The 25,592-nt window shown below is 37.7% G+C and overlaps 3 protein-coding genes and 1 long non-coding RNA gene across 7 annotated transcripts in view; 2 read left to right on the forward strand and 2 right to left on the reverse strand.

Moving 5' to 3' along the window:
- Positions 1-4,818, forward strand: part of BBS7 (Bardet-Biedl syndrome 7) — a 35,380-nt gene extending 30,562 nt beyond the window's left edge. For both annotated transcript variants that reach the window (XM_025420499.3, XM_025420501.3), the window contains 4 exons: positions 1,791-1,900; positions 2,036-2,139; positions 2,268-2,391; positions 4,479-4,818. In XM_025420499.3, the coding sequence (XP_025276284.1) occupies positions 1,791-1,900; positions 2,036-2,139; positions 2,268-2,391; positions 4,479-4,612 (472 nt within the window). In that variant the 3' untranslated portion in view covers positions 4,613-4,818. The remainder of the gene's footprint in view (positions 1-1,790; positions 1,901-2,035; positions 2,140-2,267; positions 2,392-4,478) is intronic.
- Positions 1-6,713, reverse strand: part of LOC112642739 (uncharacterized) — a 32,000-nt gene extending 25,287 nt beyond the window's left edge. The window contains exons 1-2 of one of the 3 annotated variants that reach the window (XR_007403990.1): positions 6,377-6,713; positions 6,158-6,206 (exon numbers count right to left, since the gene is read on the reverse strand). This is a non-coding gene — a long non-coding RNA (uncharacterized LOC112642739). Of the gene's footprint in view, positions 1-6,157; positions 6,311-6,376 lie in introns of those variants that run through there. The other 2 variants (XR_007403988.1, XR_007403989.1) reach the window with 2 other exon arrangements.
- A 48-nt stretch (positions 6,714-6,761) lies between these two features.
- On the forward strand, positions 6,762-12,687 carry CCNA2 (cyclin A2). Its single transcript, XM_025420503.3, has 8 exons — positions 6,762-7,208; positions 7,985-8,228; positions 9,675-9,787; positions 9,980-10,203; positions 10,757-10,964; positions 11,383-11,496; positions 11,903-12,036; positions 12,366-12,687. Exons 1-8 carry the CDS (start codon positions 6,996-6,998, stop codon positions 12,412-12,414), a joined length of 1,299 nt encoding a protein of 432 aa, XP_025276288.1. The 5' UTR covers positions 6,762-6,995; the 3' UTR covers positions 12,415-12,687.
- Positions 12,688-13,105: 418 nt separating this feature from the next.
- EXOSC9 (exosome component 9) lies at positions 13,106-25,571 on the reverse strand. Its single transcript, XM_025420502.3, has 12 exons — positions 25,356-25,571; positions 24,451-24,545; positions 23,386-23,505; positions 23,148-23,250; positions 22,110-22,247; positions 20,566-20,648; positions 18,905-19,037; positions 17,505-17,593; positions 16,771-16,917; positions 16,016-16,200; positions 13,581-13,659; positions 13,106-13,253 (listed from the first exon to the last, which is right to left on the reverse strand). The coding sequence occupies exons 1-12, from the start codon at positions 25,419-25,421 to the stop codon at positions 13,169-13,171; spliced, it is 1,323 nt and encodes a 440-aa protein (XP_025276287.1). The 5' UTR covers positions 25,422-25,571; the 3' UTR covers positions 13,106-13,168.
- Positions 25,572-25,592: the final 21 nt, after the last annotated feature.

Genomic DNA, 25,592 nt, shown 5'->3' on the forward strand with positions numbered 1-25,592 from the left:
GATTGATTAAAGAATGTAAATCTTGTGAATCATGCCACAGTGCTAGGTACTATGTGTTTAATATTAAATATCATCAGTTAAAATTAAAGACTAGTGAAAATATCATGATTTCTAAAACATAATTGGAATCAAAATAATATAGGAGTCATCTTCCTAGAAAAAAAAAGAATTAGCATTTGTCTACAGGTAGTTAATATAAACTATTAGGGTGTGTGAAAATAAAAAAAAAGACAGCATTTCATACATGAAAGATGGTATATATATTGATTAGGAAACTTTTGATTATCATAAAAAGGAACCAAATACAGGTAGACCAACATACCAAATAAAAGCTCATATAACTTAAAAGTCCATAGTAATCTGCTTTAGGCACAACTGGGTCACTGGCTTAACTGATGTCATCAAGACCATCCCTTTCCATTGCTCAGCTCTGTTCTTGTCTCTTTTTGGCTTTCCAATTAAGTATCATTGTGGCCACCAGCAGTTCTATCCAGTTTTCTATCTTTTCAGCTAATATCGAGCCTTTCTTTCCCACTGTTTCCAATAAAAGTCCCAGGATTGAGTGTCATTGTAGAGCCATGAACCATTGTGGTCAGGAATGTCACATTTAGTGACAAATTGCTAAATGCTTCCTCCTAAAGTCTCACAAAAAGGGTTGAGGCCAGTGCCAGTGAAACTATAGTTGACTCTTAAACAACACAAGTTTAAACTGTGAGAGACCACCTATATACAGTTTTTTTAATAAATACAGTATGGTACTGTAAATGTATTTTCTTATGATTTTCTTAACATTTTCTTTTTTCTAACTTACTGTAAGAATATAGTATATAATACATATGACATACAAGATACGTGTTGATTGACTGTTTATATTATTGGTAAGGCTTCTGGTCAGCAGTAGGCTATTGCTAGTTAAGTTTTTGGGTAGTCAGAAGTTAAATTTTTTTTTTTTAATTTTTAATTTATTTATGATAGGCACACAGTGAGAGAGAGAGAGGCAGAGACACAGGCAGAGGGAGAAGCAGGCTCCATGCACCGGGAGCCTGACGTGGGATTCGATCCCGGGTCTCCAGGATCGCGCCCTGGGCCAAAGGCAGGCGCCAAACCGCTGCGCCACCCAGGGATCCCATGGGTAGTCAGAAGTTATATGCAGAGTTTTGACTGCAGGGGTTTGGCAGCCGAACCCCCCACATTGTTCGAGGGTCAACTATATGGATTGAGGAGGGTTAGAGAAAAAAGAAGTGGTTCTGTAAAGAAGATGACGGCTCCTGTGTCTGTAAGAAATGGCAATGGATGATGGGCATGGAAAAACAGAGCTATTATTCTTATGTTTAGTATCAGCTTTCTTTTAAGAATGAAGAATGTAGTCCTGTTGTAATTTGTGTGAGTACGTTGAAGAAAAATATACTTATGTGTAATAAGCAATTCTAAGTGCATTTCATATACATACAGAATTAGCTGTTGGGAATTTTATTAGTCAAAGTAAAGAAAAAAGATGCTTTAATGACTTACATGTATTGACGTATGTTTGGGAGGCATATATCTAACATCTTTTATTTAGTTTCACAATTTTGTTCACATGAAAACACATGAAAACTTTGTATAACAGTAAAAGATTACACATTTTAAGTATGCTTTATATTAATAATGAGATACGTATATAAAGAAATCTAAAATCAAATGAATTCTAAACACCAAGTACTGGTTATAAAGTATTGTATTTACTGGACCTACTTACTATATTTATTTTCTTCTAAAGTTGTTCTTTTAAAAATATATTAATTTTATAGAAAAGGAGAAGGAATTTTTAAATCTGACAACATTTCTACTATATCCATCCTCAAAGATGTGCTGTCTAAAGAAGCTACCAAAAGGAAAATTAACCTCAACATATCATACGGTAAAAAAAAAAAAAAAAAAAAAAAGAAGAAGAAAAATCATTCTTTCTGGGGTATTGGTTTTTCGTTGTTGTTACAATAAGAATGTTTCTGATCAAAGTGACTTAGCTAATCGTGCCTGGCTCACCTTCTTCTAGAGATAAATGAAGTATCCGTCAAACACACTTTAAAGCTAATCCACCCAAAGCTGGAGTACCAGTTGCTTTTGGCTAAGAAAGTGCAATTAATTGATGCTTTAAAAGTAAGTATACATTTACATGGACTCATGATCATTACTTTATGGTGATGGGATTTCTAAAATTATAGACTTTAAAGTTACATGGATTTAACTTTGAACATTAAAGGCCTTTGTTTTTTATTTTAAATAAGGAATTGCAGGTTCACGAGGGAAATACAGACTTTCTGATACCGGAATATCGCTGTATTCTAGAAGAAGCAGATCACCTACAGGAAGAATACAAAAAGCAACCTGCACATCTTGAAAGACTGTACGGTTAGTAGACTATTCTAGAAAATCTTGCTATATTTCTTTTCTGCTGGCTATTTGTGGAGGATCATGTGAGAGAAGCTAGGCAGAAAGGTAAGTGAAGATTATAAAAATCATGAACCAGTGACAACGAATTTATTTCATTGAATATTTTGTCAAATTTTTTTAATTAATATTTTTACTTGACAAAATAAAAGTTAAGTGAAATACATGTAATGCAGTAAATTAATCTGTATATGAAGAAATCTGGTGTGAAATGAATATAGCCTATGAAGTATTAAAATGTAGGCTGTATTTCACACAAATAATTTTTAGGTTATGATGATAATGTGAAATATCAAAATGCAACATTTAATATTTTTTAGACAAAATGTAAGGGATATATATGTGCTGTCAATTTACAGTTGAAAACTTGTTTTGCTTTGATGGTGACAAGTTGGGTGTTTCACAAATTGTCTTGAAAAACATCGAGAGCAAGAGAGAGACATATAGGAAGAGAGAGAAAGGATAGAACAGCTTAAGGAAAACATTTTTTTTGTGATCTTTATATAATATCTATGTGCAGAGCACGTTTCTTTACAATATCTTCATTAATCAGATATTTAATCCTTCCAACAGTTCTGCAAGGTAGATGGTGTTACCGTTATTTTTCACATTTTTTTAAACTGAAACCTGAGACTAAAAAGTTTGTTGTCACATAGGTAGTAGCACAGCCTGCATTATAATTTCCTCATCCCTAAATGCTTGCTTTTTGTACTATACCAAATCTTCTGTAGAGTCAGTTGGTATCATCAATCCACACTGATCTTTGAGCCTGCCTAATGAATTTTATACCCAGGGACTTGCTCACAAACTATAACAATAAAATCTAGTATCTTAATATTGATTATATGGCAAACACATAATCTTTTATCCTTACAATAACTTAGAAGATGGGTGGTACAAAACCATCTCTTATCACAAGTTCCAAAATCTAGAAAGCTTTGAAAACTAAAACTTTTATAAATTATTTGGCAGCAAATTTGACTTGATCTAAATTAATAATTTAATGACAAAACCTCACTTAAACTGACAATTGAGGTTATTTATAGTCATTTTTATTCTACTTAGTATGAATATTTATCGATATATTTTGCCGCAAAAACACTATTGTGTTTTTTTGGTTTTTAAAGATTTATTTATTTATTCATGAAAGAATAAATAAATAACACACAGAGAGAGGCAGGGATATAAGCATAGGGAGAAGCAGGCTCCCCTTAGGGAGCCCAATGTGGAACTCAAACCCGGATCCCAGGATCATGCCCTGAGCCAAAGGCAGAGGCTCAACCGCTGAGCCACTCAGGCGTCCCACTATTATGTTTTGTTCTCAGATGCTGCCGCTCATTTCCCTTGGATATTATGCCATATATGATGTATTCCTTTTATTATCTTTCTAAAATATGAAAAATTCTGAAACACATCTTAGATAAATTCCAAGAATATTCATCATATTAATTGAATATTTTAATTCAAATAGAACTGTTAAGAACAAGATCTGTTGGGGTACCTGGGTGGCTCAGTTGGTTAAGCATCTGCTTTATCTCAGGTTATAATCCTGAAGTCCTGGGATTGAGCCCCAAGTGGGGCTCCCTGCTCAGTGAGGAGTCTGCTTATCCCTGTCCTTCTGTTCCTCCCCGTTCACCCTGTTCAGGCTCTCTTTTGCTCCCTCTCAAATAAAAATAAAATCTTAAAAAAAAAAAAAACAAACAGAATCTGTCTACATTTTGTCAAAATGGTCAGCTTGGGAAGAAAAATAAAACCACTTGTGATGTTACATATATACCAATAGCAGTTCACAGCATGTCAGCAGTTAATTTTCTGAATTTAGTAGCTTTTAACTAATAAGAGGATTACTAGCCAAATTATTTGTTTTGAAACTTGCCTTAAAATCCCCCCAAATAAATATTTTTAAAAATATCAATACTTTTAGTTTTGTATATATTTAAAAATGCAGTTAATGAGTGCTTAGAAATAGATTCTCAGGTATCACTTTCATTAAGAACTGTGTTAATTAGAACTAATCAATGACAAGAAATTAACATTTTTCTTTATAGGCATGATCACTGATCTTTTCATAGATAAGTTCAAGTTCAAAGGCACCAATGTAAAAACCAGAGTGCCTCTTTTACTGGAGATTCTGGACAGTTACGACCAAAATGCATTGATTGCTTTCTTTGATGCTGCATGAAATGTACACAAGGTAAAGTTCCAAAGAAGTTGTCTTTTTAAACGAAATATTTTAAAACAGAATTATGGCACAAGCTAACTGTACATACTTGTATTTCAAATGCTTTTTAATATAATCTAAAAACATTTAAGATGTGACTTCCTTTACTAATGCTTCTATTTTGAGAAATGGAACTTTTTAAAAATAAAGAGAATTTTTATTTTGGAGCAAGTGGAATGATTATAAGGAATTTCAATGAACTTTTTGCAAGTGGATGTTTTAACTTTTAAATGAGAAATATTTGGAAAATAAATTCAAATATTTAACAAGCTACACCCACATATAAGCTGCTTTACAGTTTTCAAAGTATTTACATATAGTACTTCATCTGAGCTTCACAATATATATTTATTGTTATTTTGTCAAGTCGTATAAGAAAACTGATTCTCTGTGAGGTTAAGTGATGAAGAGGACATGCTGCTGTTATTTTGTAAAGCTGGGACCAGATTCCAAGTTCTGGTGCCTGGTTTGTGTCCTGGTTACTATATAAGGACCAGTTATATATTGTGAATCAGTGAGAATAACTTACTAATTATTTTTTCTAGGAGTTGAGATTGATTTGCAACTGATTTCTTTTTTTTTTTTTAAGATTTTATTTATTTATTCATGAGACACACACACACACACACACACACAGAGGCAGAGGCAGAGGCAGAGGCAGAGGCAGAGGGAGAAGCAGGCTCCATGCAGGGAGCCTGATGTGCGACTGGATCCCTGGTCTCCAGGATCACACTCTGGGCCGGAAGGCAGCGCTAAACCACTGAACCACCCAGGGATCCCCCAATTTGCAACTGATTTCACTCTTGCTAGGTAATGTTTTGTGACCCGTGCTCAGTTTGTGAGCTTGAGTATGCTCAGTGCTATAAATTTTGGCCAGGGAAATGAGCAGAGCTGCACAGATTGAAGGGATCTTCACTTGCTGTCCTATAACCAGTAGAACTGTACAAGGCTACTACATGTGAATAGTGCAGAAATAGTGATGGCCTCTTAGATTTTCCTGCACTAGTGTCCACTGACTTGTTTTATCATGTAGAGAGGGAAATAAGACTTTAAAGCTACAGAAGTTTTATTCACTAATGTTAATTCATGTTTCTTCATACTCAGGAGAATATTGTGTTTGAAGATTGTTTTAAAATGGCGTAAAGATTATATAATCATGTTTTTAAGAAGGGCATCCTCATGAATTTGTCAGAAAACAAGGTCTCTTAATTCTTTACCATTATATTAATATATGCAAGCCTTGTTTATTAAATCTGAGAACTTGTTAAAGGCACATATCACTGAGAGTTTTATTTTAAAAGGTCATGTTGTTTTTATTTAAACAGCCTTCATTGCCAAATGGAACAAAATTCTGTATCTATGTCACTAGAAATTTCACTGGGTGCTTTTTGTTGGCTGGCACAGCTGGGAAAAGCATCAAAATTAGTGACTGTCTAGTTGAGTTTCTTCCAGTACATTACTATTTGTTTATATATATGTATCAACAGTAGTTAAGGTAGCACCTACCTAATCACATCTTCATGAGGTGAATTCGGAAGCATGACTGAAGAAACCCCTAAATGATACATGACAGTACAGTCCACACTCGAGGATCAGTAAGCAAGCATGTTAATGATTTACGCACATTACATAATCACAACAGCCATACGACATGTAGCATTTTACCCCCAATTAATAGATGAGAACACTGAGAATCAGAGACGTGTCATCACGGGGCCCGCCTACCAGGCCGGTTCGCGGCTGGGTCGGATCCGAGCTTGGGAGACCAGTCAGTCCAGCCAACTGAGGGCCCCACGGCCAGCGTTAGGCAGGCGCGGCCACTAACAATTGCTGGGGTTTGACTCCGTCGGTCCTAGAGACAGCCGCGGCCCAGCACCCTCGGGTCACCAAGTGGCCCAGTTTAGTCACTAGAAGTTCAGGCCCCGCCTCTTTGGCCGGCGCAGGCGTTTTCCCTCCCGCCGCCTTTCGGCGTTTCTCCGCCCCCGCTCCGTGGCCTTCACGGCTTCCTTCATTTGTCTGCGACCGTGTCGCCTTGAGTGACGTCAGGGGCATCGGCCCTTCCCATTGGCCCATTTCAATAGTCGCGGGATACTTGAACTGCACGAACAGCCGCCGCTCCGGCGGGCTGCTCGCTACATCTCGGGGGCGTCTTGAGCCCTCCACGCCCGGCAGTTCCTGCCTGAGCCTTTCGCAACGTCCTCGGAGCTGCGCGATCCCGAGCGAGCAGGCTGGCCCGGACTGCCGCGGGCGGCTGCGGCTGGAGCGTTTCTCGGCGGGGTCGGCGGGACGCAGTACACGCTGCTTGGCGCCGCAGGCTGATCCCGCCGCGACCCGGGGAGCAGTGATGTTGGGCAGCTCGGAGCCTGGGCCTGAGGCCCGCGAGGCGGGCTCGTCGCTGCTAACGTTGCAGCATACGGCGCTCCAAGAGGACCAGGAGAACATCAACCCCGAGAAGGCGGCGCCCGCCCAGCAGCCCCGGACCCGGGCCGGGTTGGCGGTCCTGAAGGCCGGGAACCAGCGCGTCCCAGCGCCGCAGCAGAGGCCCAAGACACGGCGGGTAAAGAGATGAACGATATCTGCAGGCGAGGAGGGCCGAGCGGGAGTTTTGCACGAGGTTTGAGCAGGCCGGGGAGCGTGGCGAGAAAGCATCTTCCGAGCTGTTGTAAGGGAGGCCTGGGTCTGCAGTCCCCTTGATGCCTAGTGTTCTGGCGCGGGGGATGCCACGTAAATCTTTCCCATAGCTCTCTTCGCCAGCGCTGTGTGTTTTGCTCCCTGTCTGCTCTTTATTTGGTATATTTTCCGATAGAATATGAGGGTCAGACCGAGCACCACGACGTATGTCCGCGCTTTCTTCGCCGCTTTAAACCCCAGGCACTGCCCTAGGATCTGGACCCCCTTCCTGCTCGCCATTTGGTTAAGATTACCTTTACTTTAGGAAAGAGTATAAAAAATAATTTGCTTTTACTAAATTCCGCCATTTTACCGGATTTGCTCTGTTGCTCCACCCTGGGGCCAAAGCGGTGAACCAACACCTCTTTGCCGGCTCTCCTAAACTTGTCATCATTCAGCCTGCTACCCCACTCCTCTTGTGGCCTTGATTAGTTTTGCATAAATGCATTTAGTGTGATTCTATAACTTATGTAGAAATGCCGCTAACGAACTTGAACATCCCTTTCTTCAGCTATTCAAACTTTACTGCCTGGATTTTGTCCCAGATAGTTTAATTTCCTTAGAGTATTTGGGAGTGAAAACAGAAACTGAGAACCGTAAGGGGAAGAAAGCAAGCAGAACTCCATTTAATAGGCTCAAAGCTAGCTATTCATTTCTTTTTAGGTTGCACCTCTTAAGGATCTTCCTATAAATGATGAACAAGTCACTATTCCTCCCTGGAAAGCAAACAGTAAACAGCCTGCATTTACCATTCATGTGGATGAAACAGAAGAAGAGACTCAGAAGAGGCCAGCTGAATCTAAAAAAACAGAACATGAAAATGTCCTGGCTTTTAATTCAGCTATTACTCTACCTGGACCAAGAAAACCACTGGTACCTCTTGATTATCCAATGGATGGTAGTTTTGGTAAGTTTTAAAGAACATCTGTATCAAATCAATGTAATCCTAAAGTGATTATGGATTAATGATAGTTTCATTTTAAGACATTATTTTACCTGACCCTTACTATATAATGAATTTGGTGTAATGTAACAAAGTTTAGAAAGGGTATGATTCATCTCCGATCTCACAGCTCATACATTGACCTAGTGACCTATAAATCCTAACTGGGTGCTCCTTCCTTCCCATATTACTGCCAATCACATCAATTTAATTAGATCTCAAACCCTTATTTTAATCTGACCCTGGAAATATTTGCCTGCTTGGGAGAATAGATTTGAACCGTATTCATAAACTCACTGTGTACATACCACTTACGAGAGTATTTGAATAGGATACAGCTTTCAATATTGTGATATCTAACATCTCTTACAGCTTAAAATTTTCTGTAAATCCAGTCTGATACCAGAGAGGGACACTGTCCTCCTGTGAGGCAAGAGTTGAATCATGACTGCAGCTAACCACATATAAAATGAAGTAGCTGCTATAAAGCAAGCTCTGCCAACAGTTTATGCGTGCAACTTCTTTACCATACATAGATAGGTCTGTTGAGTCACTGGATAATTCATTCGTTTCATCTCATTTAGGTTTTAGTTCTGAGAAGTGGTCTGGGAATAGCAGGAAAATCCTTTGGAAATAAAGTAATTTTTGTATTTTTCTTGAAAATTTATAACAAACTTTAACCTTACAATGAAACTTGAAAAGAGTAATGAATGATATTCTTTGCCTCAAAAAGTAATTTAAAATTACAAAACATGAAACATTTGGTGATTATAGTGTTAATTTGTTTGAATTGCTCATAACAAACCTAATTTTAATTAACATTAACCCTGCTTTTAGTTATTGCTACATTGTTCTTTGAATATGTCAGACTTTGGGGTCAGCACTCTTAAGGTAAATACTACATAATACCACAAAACTTGGATTTTAACTGTCTTTGCAGAATCACTGTGCCATTTGCTCTTCTCTCATGGAATATGATTGATACTTAAACATAATAATACATTTTCAAGCACACTCTTTTAGTGGCCTAGCAGTATTTTCTCTTGTTGATTAAAACCAAGTGGACTGGGGATCCCTGGGTGGCTCAGCGGTTTAGCGCCAGCCTTGGGCCCAGGGTGTGATCCTGGAGTCCCGGGATCGAGTCGCGCGTCAGGCTCCCTGCATGGAGCCTGCTTCTTCCTCTGCCTGTGTCTCTGCCTCTCTCTGTCTCTCATGAATAAATACATACTTAAAAAAAAAGTGGACTGAGGTACTAAAACCAGAGTGAAATATTGTTTCTTTGCCATGAGAAGCCCTTTTTAATTGGATGAAATAAATGCTTTTGAATGGGATGCCTTACAAAGCCAATCAGTTTGACTGTTAATTAGAAAATTAAACTATGAACTTAATCATACTTTTATATCCTCCCAGAGTCACCACATACTATGGACATATCAATTGTATTAGAAGATGAAAAGCCATTGAGTGTCAATGAAGTTCCAGACTACCATGAGGACATTCACACATACCTTAGGGAAATGGAGGTAACAGCTCTGGAATCCAGTTTTTATACTGTTATTCATTGTGGCAAAATGAAACCAAGGGGATGATTTTAAGTTTTTTAACTGCTAGTGGATTATTCTGTTGTATTTAGGTTTCTGGTATGTAGCATCTTTGTTAATGGTAGAATAATCTAATTGTAATTTTAACATTATACTAAGTAACTTTCTCAACAGGTTAAATGTAAGCCTAAAGTGGGTTACATGAAGAAACAGCCAGACATCACTAACAGTATGAGGGCTATCCTTGTGGACTGGTTAGTTGAAGTAGGAGAAGAATATAAACTACAGAATGAGACCCTGCATTTGGCTGTGAACTACATTGATAGGTTCCTTTCATCGATGTCTGTGTTGAGAGGAAAACTTCAGCTTGTGGGCACTGCTGCTATGCTCTTGGCCTCGTAAGTCCAACCTGGTTTGTTGGATTAAAAGTGATAACTTCTTGTGTAGGGAAGAAGTTGTGATTTTTAACATTGTGACATTTTAATATACACAAGGCAGAGAGTGACTACTTTAAGGGGTAGCAGTATGAAACAGAGTAAGAAACTAATTTAGGACATTAATTTTCCCAGATCTAGATTTCAGGGAATTTTCTTGAATGAAGATGGGAGACGGGCTATATTTTAATATGCTAGGACTAGATTACCAAGTTTAAAAGTGGTTCCTTCCATCAAAAAGTACTTTCTGGCATGAAATCTTCTCACCATTAAGACATGGAAACTAAATTCAAAAACTAAAAATGTTTATTTTTCTAAGAATTTCCTAAATTTTTAGTTACTTGGTGAATTCTGGCATTGTGGTGGAGTATAGGTTTTGGATTCATTCCATGTATTCTGCTAAAGGGATTTCAGAATTAGATAAACAGCTTGCTCTGCTAAAGGGATTTCAGAATTAGATAAACAGCTTGCTTCTCTTTTTGGAAGAACTGATTACTCAAAACTTTTTTCATTGTAGAAAGTTTGAAGAAATATACCCCCCAGAAGTAGCAGAGTTTGTGTACATTACAGATGATACCTATACCAAGAAACAGGTCCTGAGAATGGAGCACCTAGTTTTGAAAGTGCTTGCTTTTGACCTAGCTGCACCAACAGTAAATCAGTTTCTTACCCAATACTTTCTGCACCAGCAGTCTGCCAACTGCAAAGTTGAAAGTTTAGCAATGGTAAGTTCTTTTCATTTTGTTGAATGAAGATTTTTAGGTCACATAGTTTAATTACATAGCTTTGGTCAAGGGATTTAGTATTTCAGGGACAAAGTAGTGTTGCCGCATAAAAAGAGCCTACCATTGGCAAAAGAGAACATGAATTGGGAAAGTACCAGGAGTATAGTGGTATAAGGATGAAGTCTTAGGAAATGGTAGCCAGAAGAGTTGTTTTAAAAATTATTAAAAGAGGAAAAAGTTCAGGATGAGAATGGAGCAAAAAACACTAAGATAATGGATAAGGCTATGGGAGGTTTTTTCTTTGGTTGCCATAGAGCCAGTCTTAAAGAGTGGAAAATGTTAGGGCAGAAGGCAAAAATTTGAGGTTTGAATTCTAGAGCTCTTGTAATCATCAAGTGTATTTACTTTTTCATTCCAGTTTTTGGGAGAATTAAGTCTGATCGATGCTGACCCCTACCTAAAGTATCTCCCATCAGTTATTGCTGCAGCAGCCTTTCATTTAGCACTCTACACAGTCACAGGACAGAGCTGGGTATGTATTGCCATGCTTCACATGTCTACCTAGCAATTTGAATATTTAGGCCAGATAAGTTAGATAACTGTACAAGTGTTGGTGGTCTAGAGGTACCTACCTGGAAAAACAGTTCAAAAAAATCTAAGCTGCTTAAAGTTTACCTGTTTAGTAATATGTTTGTTACATAGAAAGCTTAGTTATTGCTTGGATTTGGAAGATGTGACCTACTACTGACAGGTAAAGTAATAAAAATTGATCAAAGTCAGCATAAAAGATGGATTTACAGCTTGAGAACACTAGATTGGTTAGTTGGAGGTGTTAGTCCTAAATTTAATGAAATTCAAGCTTAATACCAACTACTAACTCATTGTGTTTAGTGTTGCTAAAAACAAAACTCAGTGGTTCTCTACTCCTTTCTCTGCAGCCTGAATCTTTAGTTCAAAAGACTGGATATACCTTGGAAAGTCTTAAGCCTTGTCTCATGGACCTTCACCAGACCTACCTCAGAGCACCACAGCATGCACAACAGTCTATAAGAGAAAAGTATAAAAGTTCAAAGTAAGAATTAACATAAATAGGTATTAAAGAAGCTTGCTTTTCCTGGCTACTGTAGGATTCTGAGATCCTTGACATTTTATCAAAGGATTCAAAAGAGGCACAGCCTCCTCTTGGCAAGCCAACTGTTTTGAGCAAGTTGTAGTTAGAGGCTTTATGTTCTCCATTTGAGGGAGAGGAGGGGAGAGGAATGGGGCATGCATGCATGCTTTGTGGACCAGTGATTTAATAACCATTAATTCAGAATAGAAATAGCATTTTTGAGTTCCTAATTAGATGTATCATTCCATGATCTTACCTGATGAACATTTACTGTTTTTTCCTACTTACAGGTATCATGGTGTTTCTCTCCTCAACCCACCAGAGACACTAAATGTCTAACAGCGAAAGACTGCCTTTATTTTCTAAGATGTAAATCACTCAACGTATATGGTGTACAGTTTTTGTAAGGTTTTAATTTTACAATCATTCTGAATAGTTATGGTCAAGTACAAATTATGGTATCTATTACTTTTTAAATGGTTTTAATTTGTATATCTTTTGTACATGTAACTATCTTAGTTATTTGGCTAATTTTAAGTGGTTTTGTTAAAGTATTAATGATGCCACCTGTCAGCACAATAAGAGTAAGAACTAATAAATGGATTTGGAAAATTTGGTTTGTAAGTCAAATTGGTTTGACTTTAAGATACCACTCAGAAGAATTAATGTGATTTTACTATAGAAGGGGACTGGGAAGGCTTCTCTTGAAATTAAAAATAGTTTTAGGGAAACATTGAAGTTTTAATATTCAGTTTCCTAAGCAACTGGATCAATTTTGTGACTTGAGCATAATCTAAGCATATCTGGAATAAATCTGTGCTTATTTATCAGTTGTGATGATCCTGAGAATCTTTCAGCCCTTTGAACACACTATGAAAGTGCTTTTTCTTTCCTCAACTTTTACACTTTACAATTATTTAAAACCTGTTAAGTTGTCCAGAAGGTTAATATTTTAAAGCATAATGTAAAATGCTATGTAAAGAATCAACTAGATTTTATAATGGATTTGTGAGTAGAAAAATACCCAAAGTTATTAGCACTGAATAAATATCCTTTTAATAGTTATATATACAAACATACAACTCTATGCACTTCAATTGGCAGCTCTCTTCTTTTTTCTCTTTTTCACCGGCTTTTTACTTGGTGCTTTTTCTTGTTTTGCACTGATGGTTTGTGTTCTGTGAATAAAATAAATTAACATTTTACTAACAGTATTAGCATTATAAAGGTGAGACCATGGATGGTTTACCAGACTTACACCATTTGCTCATTAAATTTTGGACCACCAAAATAGGAGGCCTTATTTTTTTTTCTAGTAGAACATACAACATTTGCCAATTATGAGAATAAAATGAGGTAACTTTAAAGGCATCCATCCAGTTTTTCAGTAAGAACAGCTGGAATTTGAATAAAATAGGGGTGTCTTTGTTTATAGTAGGATGAGAATAAAACCACAGAAGTCTTGAGTATGTGTATACATTTGAAATAAACCAGAAATTTGTTACCTTATTTTCTTTGGGTTCTTGTCTGGTTCTAAAATGATCATTTCTTCTTCTTCACTGTCTGAGAGTACTATAGGGGCATCTTTAAGAAAATAATTAAGAAATTAAGGAAACTATCTAAGTATAATCACGTGGAAAATTTCTACATAGGTTTATGTCAGCAGTTCTGATACTCTGTTTGCATACAAATAGCCCCAACTATTCTGGAGTTTACAGAACTACTTGGTTCTTTCCTTCCCTAAAGTAACTCCTTGGAGCTCTGAAAAATAACATACTTCTTTCCTAAAATTCTGTAATTAATTATATGTATAATTCTGTAATTTATACTTCTTTCCTAAAAATTCTGTAATTATATTCTACTTTGTACATGTCATAATGGGGCAAAATCTATGTATCTTCTATTCTGAAAGGAAAATACAAAAAAAACAATTATTGGGTCAAAGGTATATACATTCTAAAAAATTTATTGCTAAATCCACCCAAAATACTGTTCCAATTTAAATGAAAAACCTGTTTTTCCTATATGCACCCTTGCCAATGGTGGTTTTTAAGATTTTATCTAAGAGCAGAGGAAGAGACTCTGAACTGAGGATGAAGTCCCACATGAGGCTTGATCCCAAAACCTGAGTCAAAACCAGTCAGACTTTACCTACTGAGCCACTAGATGCCCCAATTTCTAATATTCTCTGATAGAAATCTCTGCTTTGAATTTATTTGTTACCACTAGAGTTGCCCATTAAATATATTACTGGCCATTTATATCTGAGAATTACTTTGTATCATTTGCCAATTTTTCTCCTGAGCCTTAATAATATATATATATACTATATACAATGTGGATTAGCCCTCTTCCTAGTTGGCATATCAATTCTTTATAGTTTTCAGTTAAGTTTCTTTTTAGTGTTTATATGCTTTAGAAAGACTTTACCTGTTTTTATCCTCCCAATTATCTTAGGTCTACTTTCATTCAGTTGAAAATATTACTCTTCCAAGCGGTAATTGAATGTTTAGCTATTAATCTTACTAATCTTAGAAAAATATTTCAAAAATATCTAAAAAGAGGCCTATGCAAAGATGCTTTACTCTAGCACTGTAACAGAAAATGGCAACATTTATCAACGAGGGAATTTCGTTAAGCCAACCTAGTTAATGTCAAAGCTAGAATTCAATGCAGCATTTAAAAATGTGGCTGATGACATGAAAAAGTTCTAAGGATTCATTCACAGTCCCTGTGTTTAAGCAGCTTATTCTGGTGGAAATACACAGTAAATAAATACATGGAACAAGGTCTGGAAGAGTAATACCAAAAGAAGTAACCACTGGGAAAGCTGAATAAGGCTCCCAATCAATGGGGATTATTTTTTCTCACAAAACACCCCGGCAGGGCAGCCCCGGTGGCTCAGCACAGTTTAGCACCGCCTTTGGCCCAGGGCATGATCCTGGAGGATCCTGGAGGATCAAGTCCCACATCGGGCTCCCTGCATGGAGCCTGCTTCTCCCTCTGCCTATGTCTCTGCCTCTGTCTCTCATAAATAAATAAAATCTTAAAAAAACGAAAACAAACAAAAAAACACCCCAGCAGCCTCTCAGTAATGTTTATAGATAATAACTTCTTTCCTTGAAGGTAGGCAGGTATGTGCATTCCATACCTAAACAGTATAACCTAATTTTTTCAGCCAGATTTTAATAATTACACCCTTTAGTTCTCTGCCAGCCTACTTGCTACATCCAACCTTGGAGGATAAGTTTTACCACATAAAAAAAGCCCAATTCATGATTATTATGAGCTAAGCAAGAATTTTTACTAACAGTAAAAGTTAAAACAATTTTCTCAAGTTCTACAGCTTTCAGAATGCAAAGAATATCTTATCCAGGACTACCAGTATTCTAAGCAATTCTAGAATTTTGTATGTTCTAATACTGCTCTATTAACAGCCATACATGGCTGTTTACTTTTCTATTAACTAAAATTAAGATTTAGAATTTAATTTTCTGTCACAAACCACATTTCAAATGTTCAATATCTGCATGTGGCTAGTGGCTATTATACTGAACAGTGTACATAAAGATCTCTAACATTACAGACAGTTCCACTTGTACAGCTCTAATACCTGTTATATGGGCTTTTTATATTTGAGTCTAGAAACTACAAAGAGAAAATAGCATGCAGGAATGAATCCTTAGGAAACCCATCCCTTTAAAACTGGCCAGATATAAAAGGAAAAAAGAACAAAACATTTTTAAACTAAAAATGCCACTACATACAAAAGAGTACCACTAACTCCACAAAGATAAGCACATTATTTTAGAAAAGAATTGGGGTTAAATATGAACAGATTCAAACCACAAAATATTTAGCTCCTCTGAAAAAGGAACTGCTAATAAAAGAGCTGTAATACACATAATATATTACATAAAAGCCATAAAGCGTTACCTACCTTGGCTCCCAATATTGGAGACTTCTACTCCAGTGTCCATTTTTATAGTATCAAGAATGATAGCTTCATCAGTGCCATCTTCATCCTCCTCTTCCTTCTCAGACTCTTCAAGATCACCCCAGGAGTTTTCTATTCCTTCTCCAATTTGGGCAGTTCCAGGAGTCCAAAGCACAGGATTAGAAACACTTAACAAGTTAAGAAAACTATGAATAACAAATGCTGTGATTTGATGCAGTGTTGAAAAAAGATGAGAGTAAAAGTTTTAAGACTGAAGTGTGCATCATTTGTGCAAAATTTCACTAACAGCTGCGCTATGGATGGCTGAACAATGAGAAAGAAAAAACATGTAACTAAGGTTAAGATTTTATGGAAACAATGGTGAGAAATACTGAGACATACTGGCTCTCAACAGTTCCAATCATAAATCTGGCAAGTGTATGAAAAATTTCCAAGAACAATGTGTAACAGTATATATAATGCTTGATTATGCCAATGAGATTAAAGAATAATTTTCCAAAGGAAAATAAAATGCTGTAAATTGGCTAAGATGGAAAATTTTCTGTTTTTGTAGGATAGATGAAGAGGTGGATATTATGTCAGACTTAAGACTAGTCACTGTCTTGTATCTTAAATGTGTTCTCTATCAAAGCAGTGTTTCAGAAGGTAAACCTCAGTATGTACACCCTTCACATATACCTAATACTGCCAAAAGTGTTATGAATCATGTTACTGAAAAAATCATCCAATAAAGATACACTTCTGAAGGAGGTTCAGCTTCAGCAATAATTTCTTCTGCTTTCTCTTCTACGTCGGAGGTATCGATAGGGGCCTTCTCCATTTTAAATGCTGTGATTCTTTGACTTGCTATGGACTCTGCAAAGCCAAATTTTCCACCTTCTTTCCTGTGTGGGTTTTATTTGGGAGTGGGAGGCATGGAGGAGGGGGGTATGATAATGGAAGAGAAAACAGGAAGGGAAAAGTTAACTATTTCATCCTTTTGATGGAGAAACATTGGAAAAAAACTAACTTAACCTCACCAATTTACTATGCTTATCAAAAGTAATAATTAAAAAGAAAGTTACTATAATTACCATTTATTGAACCATGTGCCAAGCAAGTGTTAAGTGCTCTAAGTATATTATTCTTTAATCCTTAAATCAGCCCTACCAAGTAAGTCTTATCTCCCATATTTCAGAAGACTTGGAAGTGCTACATTATAGAAGCAGCAGAGTGTCAACCCACTTTGTGTTTCTTCTGTTAATTTGAGCTACCAAATCCTTTTTTTTCTGAAGAAAATGATACTTTTTTTAAAGAAAAATATATGGCTTCTCAATACAGACTATATTTAAATTGGAATACAACACTTCAACTTAGATTAACAGATAAGGAAAAATGGGAGTGCAAAAATTATATTGTTACCCTTGTGCAAGAAAAGTCCCTAACAGAAAAATCTGTTAAAAATAAAAAGACCATTTAGTTTTAAACTTACCTAACTTTCTGGTCATTCTCCAAAGCCTTCTGTATTAGCTCTGTAATTTCCAGTACTTTCACACCAGCTATTTTACTACATCTCAAAACCTATTTATAAAAGTGCATTCTGTTATTTAAAGACAACAAACCACATAGCTTTCTCTAACAAAGCTATAAACATGAGAATAGTTTTTCTACTTTTAAAATTTAAGCCTGACCTTTTCAAATATGAAAATACAGTATAAACACAAATTAATGCAAAATGTGAGAGCTGTTTTAAAATGTCTGAAGGATTATCATGTTAAGAAAACAGACGCAAGGGACGCCTGGGTGGCTCAGTGATTGAGCATCTGCCTTCAGCTCAGGGTATGATCTTGGGGTCTTGGGATCGAGTCCCGCATTGGGTTCCCCACGGGGAGCCTGCTTCTCCCTCTCTGCCTCTCTCTCTGGGTCTCTCATGAATAAATAAAATCTTAAAAAAAAAAAAAAAAAAAGGAAAAAAAAGACTCAAAAACTTCCCTGACAGTGCAAAAAATACCACTGAAAAGGCCACACACATACATTATATACTCAGGGATGCACTAACTACCTTTCTATGTGAGTGATTCAAAGCATCGGTTCAAGACATGGCTGCAATATCCCCTGGGAAATTTTTATAAAGCAAAGACTCCCAGGCCTCAGTGATCTAATGGATCAGAATCTCTGCAAATAGGGATCTGGTAATGGTCACAATACTGGTAATAGAAACTAACATTTTACGGCATACTTAATATATGCTACTACTCAGTGCAACGTACCCATGTGTTTATCCTTACATTCTTTAACAAGGTGTTGACAATAACATTATTCCTGGTTTTGCAGATAAAGAACCCAAGGCACAAAAATATGAAATTATTTGCAAAAGGTCAATTAGTATAAGGCAGAACTAGAATTCCAACTAAAGCAGCCATGTGCCCCACCTGTGCTATATGCTAATCTATTTTCTAGAAGCCTTCATGGGAATCTGATACATAGCTGGATTTGAGAACTACTGCTTATTGAACCCAACTTCTGAGAATAAAATTATCTTTTTACCTAATTCATTCATTCCTTCCTTCCTCCCTCCCTTCCTTCCTTCCCCTTTTTTGGAAGAGGAATACAAATCTCTTTCCTCACTGGGAAGAAAAGTGTTCCTTTATGTTGAAGGGCCATACCCTGGAGGGCCATACATGGGAGCAGCATGGAAGACTGGTAGCCACCAGTCAACAGAATGTAATAATATTGAAACCAGATTCTAACATCGCCTGGAATCAATCACTGAAAATATCTTTAATGGCTTTTAGTTAAAAAGCAAGCAAAAACAAAACAAAACAAAAAATAAGAACAAGCTTCTAAAAAGAAGAGACCTATTCTTAATAGGACATTAATCAAAGCACTAACTTGATCTTTCAGCAGCATTATCCCACCACTGGATTGGATAGTACAAATCTCTCGATGCTTGTTCATGGCAATCACCAGCAGGCCATCCATTACACGTTCTTCTCGTTCATTGGGATCCACCAATAAATATGTGCTGAAATGAATGTTAAATGGACCTGAGCAAATCTGAGGTTGAATGCTTATCAATCTTAAGATAATATTTTTAAAAGATAGTATTAATAAAGTCAACATGGTGAAGGTCTGAGCCTATAGATGTGAATCCCTTTAATAGGAGAAGAAATGAGAATTACAGTTTTTATGAACAAAATAAATGCTAAGTGGGTATCACTAGTTATTACAGTAAAATCACTTAAGTTCATATTGTTGTTTTTTTTTTTTAATAATATATAATCTAAATCTAATGCTATCACTTTGGTTAAATGACTTGTGGCTTATCAATAAAACCTTAGATGGGGCGCCTGCGTGGCTCAGTCAGTTAAGCATCTGCCTTCGTCTCAGGTCATGATCTCAGGGTCCTGGAACTGAGTCACATGTCAGGCTACCCACTCAGCAGGGAGTCAGCTTCTCCCTCTCCCACTGCCCCCCTCCAATTGTGCGCACAAGCATTCTCATAAATAAGTTTTAAAATATTTTTGAAAACTTAGATAACATTCATTTTTAAATTTTAAATGTTACCTAGTGTGTTGCAGATTATGAAGTTCTTCTAGGTTTAGCTAATGGCTCATTAAAAAAATACTATTGGCCTTTAGTCACATGTGACTATTAAGCCTCTGAAGTGTGCTAGTCCAAATCAGGATGTACAGGAGTGAAAAATACTAGATTTCAAAGACTTAGTAGAAATACAAGAATGTAAAATATCTCATGAATAATTTTATATTAAATATTAAGGTAATAGTTTACACATAAATAAAATATATATAAAAATTAATTTTCCCTCTTTCTTCTTACTTTTAATGTGGCTACTGGAAAACTTAAAATTACATGTACTGCTCATGTTGTGTTTTTACTGGAGAGTGCTGGTCTATATCCCACTAATGAAATTCTGCACTACAATGACTAAAAGTTGAAGAGTTCCCTTGTTTTTAGTCATAAGATCGTTAAAACATCTGATTTATACCTCCCTTTGTTTCTGAAGAGATTTAAGGCTCAAATTTTCATTTAAAGGCACCATAACATGAACCTAAGACTCCAGTTTTTCTGCTGTAGAAAGTTAGCAGTGAACTGTGAAGAAACTACTAAAGAGATAAAACTAGATTTATCCCATCTGTGAACCATTACCCCTTGTAACCTGCTCCTACAACCACTCCATCTAATATGCTCCAAAGTCCCATCTTCCATTAACTTACAGTAATTCTCACCCTACTCTCCCAAATTAGAGCCTAGCACACAACTCTGTTAACATCGATGCATCTCTAGCACCACCATGCTGCAGTAACTTTGTAAGTATCCTTTGAAAAGTGTTGTGAACTCTCTTCATTATAGAAGAGTTTGTCACTTCTATTGAGAATGCTCTTTGCCAACTAATGCTCTTCCAAGGAAAGAAAAAAGGTGCTTTAATATTAAAGGAGGTATTTGTTCCTTTGTCCAGGGAACATTTGAACAGAACAAAAAAGTTCCTAGCTGTATGTACAATTTCAGCCCATGACAAGAACGAGACTTACCCTTGCTGGAAGAAGGCAAAACTGACACAGATGGGCATGTGGTGGATGCTTAAAGGTACAGGATCACGCTCTTCAGGTGTATACTGTTTGAAAATAAAAATTCCTTTAATCCTCAGTTAAGTACCTAAATAACTCTTTTACAATTACCTATTTGACTTTGCCACTCATGTTCCTTAGAACTTTATACATATGTCAAAAAGGTTTTTTAATGTATAAATAACATAAAATCCATTAACAATGAATATTATGGATAAATATTGTTTGTAGTACTTTATAGTTATGTAATCCAGTTGACTTTTCCATTATCCCACCAAATCTTAAGCTTATTTGCAGTCACTTCTCCCACTCCCAACCACGAGCATTCCATGCAAGTAGAATCAAGTAATTTTGTCTTTTACATGTGCTTCTTTTGAAGTTAGCATGTTTCATCCATCTTGTATATGCATTACTACTTTGGTTCTTTTTACTGCTGAATATATAGATATAGCACAATTTGTTTTTCAACTTAGCAGTTGATGAACATTTGGATTCTTTCCAGTTTTGTGCTATGACTAATGCTGTCATTCACCATTCCCATGAAAGTCTCTGACTGAAAATGCCCTATCTTTTCTCCTGAGTAGATTCCCAGGCATGGAATTGCTGGGCTGTATAAATTGACAATTATCTTTTTAAGAAACTGCCAAACTCTTCCAACGTGGCTATATATTCTAGGTTACCACTAGCAATAACTCTACAATATTTTTAAATTGATCACTCTTTTACTTCCTCATACCAATTCCCTTCTCTAAAGGAACATGTCTCTATAGTTAAGAAACCTTTGTCTGTACATTTAAGTCGTTAGAGCCTAGCCTATTGCCTAAAAGCAGCACATGAACACCTAACTGCTCAGAATTTTGGGCATCTGATGTTTCCTTTCACAACTTTAAGACTCAAACTATCCAAAGTGTACTTTCATTATTCCAGCATGAATTCAAATATAAATTGAAATGAACATACTGAACACAAAAGAGAGGGGCAACGTAAAGAGTATATGTCAACAGTTTTCAAAATGTAGCCCTAACAGTGGCAGCATCATTATCATCTAGAAACTCTGTTAGAAGTACTTTGTAGGTTCTACCCCTACCCTACTCTGAGGGTAGAGCATAGCAGTATGTTTTAATGAGTCTTCTAGTTGTTTCTGATGGACTTTTGCCAGAGAGTACGCACAAGTATCTCAACATGCTGCGAATCATGTATCTCTCACACATGTGGCTCCTCAACATAAATCAACCACTTCATCTCATGCTCAATCCCAAGAAAAAGTCATCTAGTTTTATCCTAGAAAACCAAGACAGGGTGTGCTTTTATTGACAGATACTTTAATACAAGAGATGGAAGAGATTTCAAGGACAATTTTGACCAATATCATTTTTGCCTTATCAACAAATATTAGAACATACTTAATTACCATCTACAATAAGAATTCACTAATAACAAGTTGCCTACACATCAAGGATACTCATTCATTTATAGGGAGAAAACTGGCTTAAATTACGGGAGCTTACCAGTGTTACTTCATCTCCTTGGACAGAGACATCAGGTCTTCGGAAGTGGCACAAGGCTACAATTGCAGCAATGCTGGCAGCGTCAATAATATTCCCATCATGATTTAATAAATGTAGGTCCACACGTATTTGCCAAACCTGAATGTGAATTTAAAACAAAAATAAATCCTAAAGGATCACAACCATTGGGTAGTTATAAGCAAAATAATACTGTGTGCAAATTTTTCTCTTGCTGTTAAAACATGGAGTTACTCCTATTCTACCAATAAAATGTATTAAGAGAAATGTTAAGCCAGGCCAACATCTGAAGTACCAACAGTTCACCCTTCTGAGTCATCTGACAACAGTAAAATATACTCTCTAAATAAACAGAACCACTACACAATAGTACTAAGATTTTCCCAACCCTAAATATATTTTTATTGTGTCTCCTAACTTAAAAACCTCAAACTTTTAGGTTTTACTTCACAATATTTATAATAACACTACAAGTAATTCAAATAGAAAGTATTATATTCAAGGATAGAATGTGGAAAGTGACTTCTCCAGAAACAAAAAAGATAGTCAAAATACCCTAATCAAGGGTAAAGTTCTAAAACATCATCATGCACACAATTCATTGAGAGCAGTATTTCCAATGTTAGTCTGTCACTGCCTCCTCGTGTAGCCCTACATAAGTCAATAAACCTACACAAAAGGATTTAATCGGTTCTTCAGTTCTTTCATTCGTAAAAAAGGAACACATTAACTGCTTCTATCAACCCAAAGAACATAAGAAAATAGAATATATGAAAAACCACAAGTTCTTTAAATAACACATTTTTATACACATCTAGATTGATACTTTCACTGAGGTTTATTGTCTCTTCAGAGAGAGATGACATAAAATTCTATGGGTAGCACTCAGGAACATTTTAAGTGAAGTGAATCAGTATAAAACTAAGTTAACAGAAGCTCTGAGAATAAAAGTACAGATACAGGAATCCATGAATCAACAATACTCAGCCTAAGATTAAGAATTTTGGGCATATTCCCCACCTTTTCACCAGCAACAACACAGAGAGATTCAGTGTCTATACACTTCGAATTTCTTAGACATCTTTCCAAGAGTCGATTCAACTTCACCAAGAGATCTGACTGCCTATGAAAATAGGAATGGGCTAATGTCATGAAATATAACACCAGGCATTAAAACAATAGCTCACTGCTGTTAGGTTCTCCTCTGGCTAAAGCAGCTTTTAAAAAAAAAAAAAAAAAAAAAAAAAGGTTTAAATACCTGCCAGGTTCAAAAGCTGGAGCAGCCATCTGAGAGAGTTCAAGGTTAAAAAAAAGAATACCTTCTGTTGCCCTATTGAGTTTTGGAGAAACAAGTTCACAGGAAACCTGTCCAAGAACTCTGTAAAGATAAAGCACAAATCTGTTAACTAAATATATCTCCTTTCCAATTAAAAATTAACCTAAAACAGATACCAATTAAGTTTTGATCTTACTCTGAGTAATCACACACTCAGTATGATGTACTATTAGAGGCTGAAATCACAAATAGAGTTTAGAATATATACAGAAATAAAACACATATTGGTGTACTCAAAAAGATGGTACGAAAAAACAACTCTTGGGATCCCTGGGTGGCGCAGCGGTTTGGCGCCTACCTTTGGCCCAGGGTGTGATCCTGGAGACCCGGGATCGAATCCCACGGCAGGCTCCCTGCATGGAGCCTGCTTCTCCCTCTGCCTGTGTCTCTGCCTCTCTCTTTGTGTGACTATCATGAATAAATAAATAAAATCTTAAAAAAAAAAAAAACTCTTCCTATAATACTATTCCATAGATTTTATTTTTAAAAATCAATGATCTTTGCTTTTGTAAAACAACTATTTATCAACACAAGATGGCATGAAAACTTGAGATTTCTTAAGAGTTTTCATATGGCATGGCTAGCTAACGTTACCTGAACAATATTTTTACAGCTTCCAAATGAATATTAAAAACCTAATTCTCATGTCAGGAAAATGAGAAAAGTAGGACCATTTAATGGGAAGTACAGGAAACAAATTCAGGGCAATTACTGCTGGCTTGAAGAGATCAGAAAACTACGTGATACTCATGGGATGAAAAATACATTTTATGATACTCATGGAACAAAAAATACGTTTATGGTTAAAAATCTTAAATGTGAACTATAAATCCGCAAAACTCTCGCATTTAAGAAAATATACTTATTTTGGCAGCAAAACAAAGAAGTCTGTGCACACTTCTTAGCTGCTTTGTAAACAACTGATTCAGTAAGGTTCTTTTAAAATTCTCCCTGTTGGGCTTTCATCTAATTCGAATCCTTTATTACCTTGTCTTCCCAAGCTCCACAATACAGCACCCATAATCTGTTCCAAATGAGATCTTTATGTTCCTATAATCATAGGTTTGTCTGCCATCCAGCCGCTGTAAGCAGAACATTCATTCATTTAGTCCTTCAACAAGTATTTATTGAGCAGCTACTCTATGCCGGAGCTAAACATGGGGCGGGGGGGCGCGGCGGCGATTCCTAACCACTCCCCCATCCCATCGGAAAGTGGAATCTCGGTCCCTGAGCACTAATAGTTGCTGGTGTGATTCCAGCCTTGAACCCAACTGGAGCCAAGAAAAAAAAAAAAAAAAAAAAAACTTGAGGGATTGGGGCATTTCCCCTCAGGGGCTCTCCCCCCACCTCGTACCTGTCCCCCCTCCCCCCCGGCCTGCGAAGGCCAGCTCCGTTGGACCCCCTCACCCCTCCGCCCCCCTCTCCCCCCCCATCTCCCCCCCCTCCCCCCCCTCGCTTGCGAAGGCCATCTCCGTTGGACCCCTCACCCCTCCGCCCCCGGACCCCCCTCGCCCTCCCGCCCCCCCTAACCTCCCCCCCGGCCTGCGAAGGCCAGCTCCGTTGGACCCCCCACCCCTCCGCCCCCCCCGACCCCCCCTCGCCCTCCCGCCCCCCCTAACCTCCCCGCCCCGGCCTGCGAAGGCCAGCTCCGTTGGACCCCCCACCCCTCCGCCCCCCCCGACCTACCCCCCGGCCTGCGAAGGCCAGCTCCGTTGGACCCTTCACCCCTCCGCCCCCCCGGACCCCCCTCGGCCACCCCGTAACCTCTCTACCCCCCGCCCCGCCCACCCCCGCGCTTGCGACTGCCAGCTCGGTTGGTCCAAGCCGGAAGGCTGCCGGCGGCCGCGCGACCAGACCGCCCTCGCACCGCGAAGCTCTCCGGGGCCATTTACCTTCTTCTCCTCGATGGCGCGGAGTAGGAAACGGCGCTCACAATTTGAAAGTGGTGTCTCCTTCATGCTGCAGGCACACGGAACACACCAGCACCGGAATCCGCTGGGAGAAGTGATCTGGATCCCCCTTCACGCGCGCCCCGCGGGCTCCGACGCGCAGGAAACCTACGTCATCAAAGCTCGGCGGCTGAGGAGGGGCGAGGCGGGGGCCGCCCCAGTGCGCAAGCGCGGAGGCCT

Source organism: Canis lupus, chromosome 19, assembly GCF_003254725.2.
Source record: "Canis lupus dingo isolate Sandy chromosome 19, ASM325472v2, whole genome shotgun sequence".
Classification (NCBI taxonomy): Eukaryota; Metazoa; Chordata; class Mammalia; order Carnivora; family Canidae; genus Canis; species Canis lupus.

Coding starts and splice junctions, on each gene's coding strand:
- CCNA2 (XM_025420503.3), top strand. CDS start 6,996: ATGTTGGGCAGCTCGGAGCCTGGGCCTGAGGCCCGCGAGGCGGGCTCG. Junction 7,209..7,984: donor AGAGGCCCAAGACACGGCGG/GTAAAGAGATGA, acceptor ATTTCTTTTTAG/GTTGCACCTCTTAAGGATCT. Junction 9,788..9,979: donor CATACCTTAGGGAAATGGAG/GTAACAGCTCTG, acceptor CTTTCTCAACAG/GTTAAATGTAAGCCTAAAGT.
- EXOSC9 (XM_025420502.3), bottom strand. CDS start 25,421: ATGAAGGAGACACCACTTTCAAATTGTGAGCGCCGTTTCCTACTCCGC. Junction 20,649..22,109: donor AAGGAGATGAAGTAACACTG/GTAAGCTCCCGT, acceptor ATTTTCAAACAG/TATACACCTGAAGAGCGTGA. Junction 19,038..20,565: donor TTTGCCTTCTTCCAGCAAGG/GTAAGTCTCGTT, acceptor CATTCATTTCAG/CACATATTTATTGGTGGATC.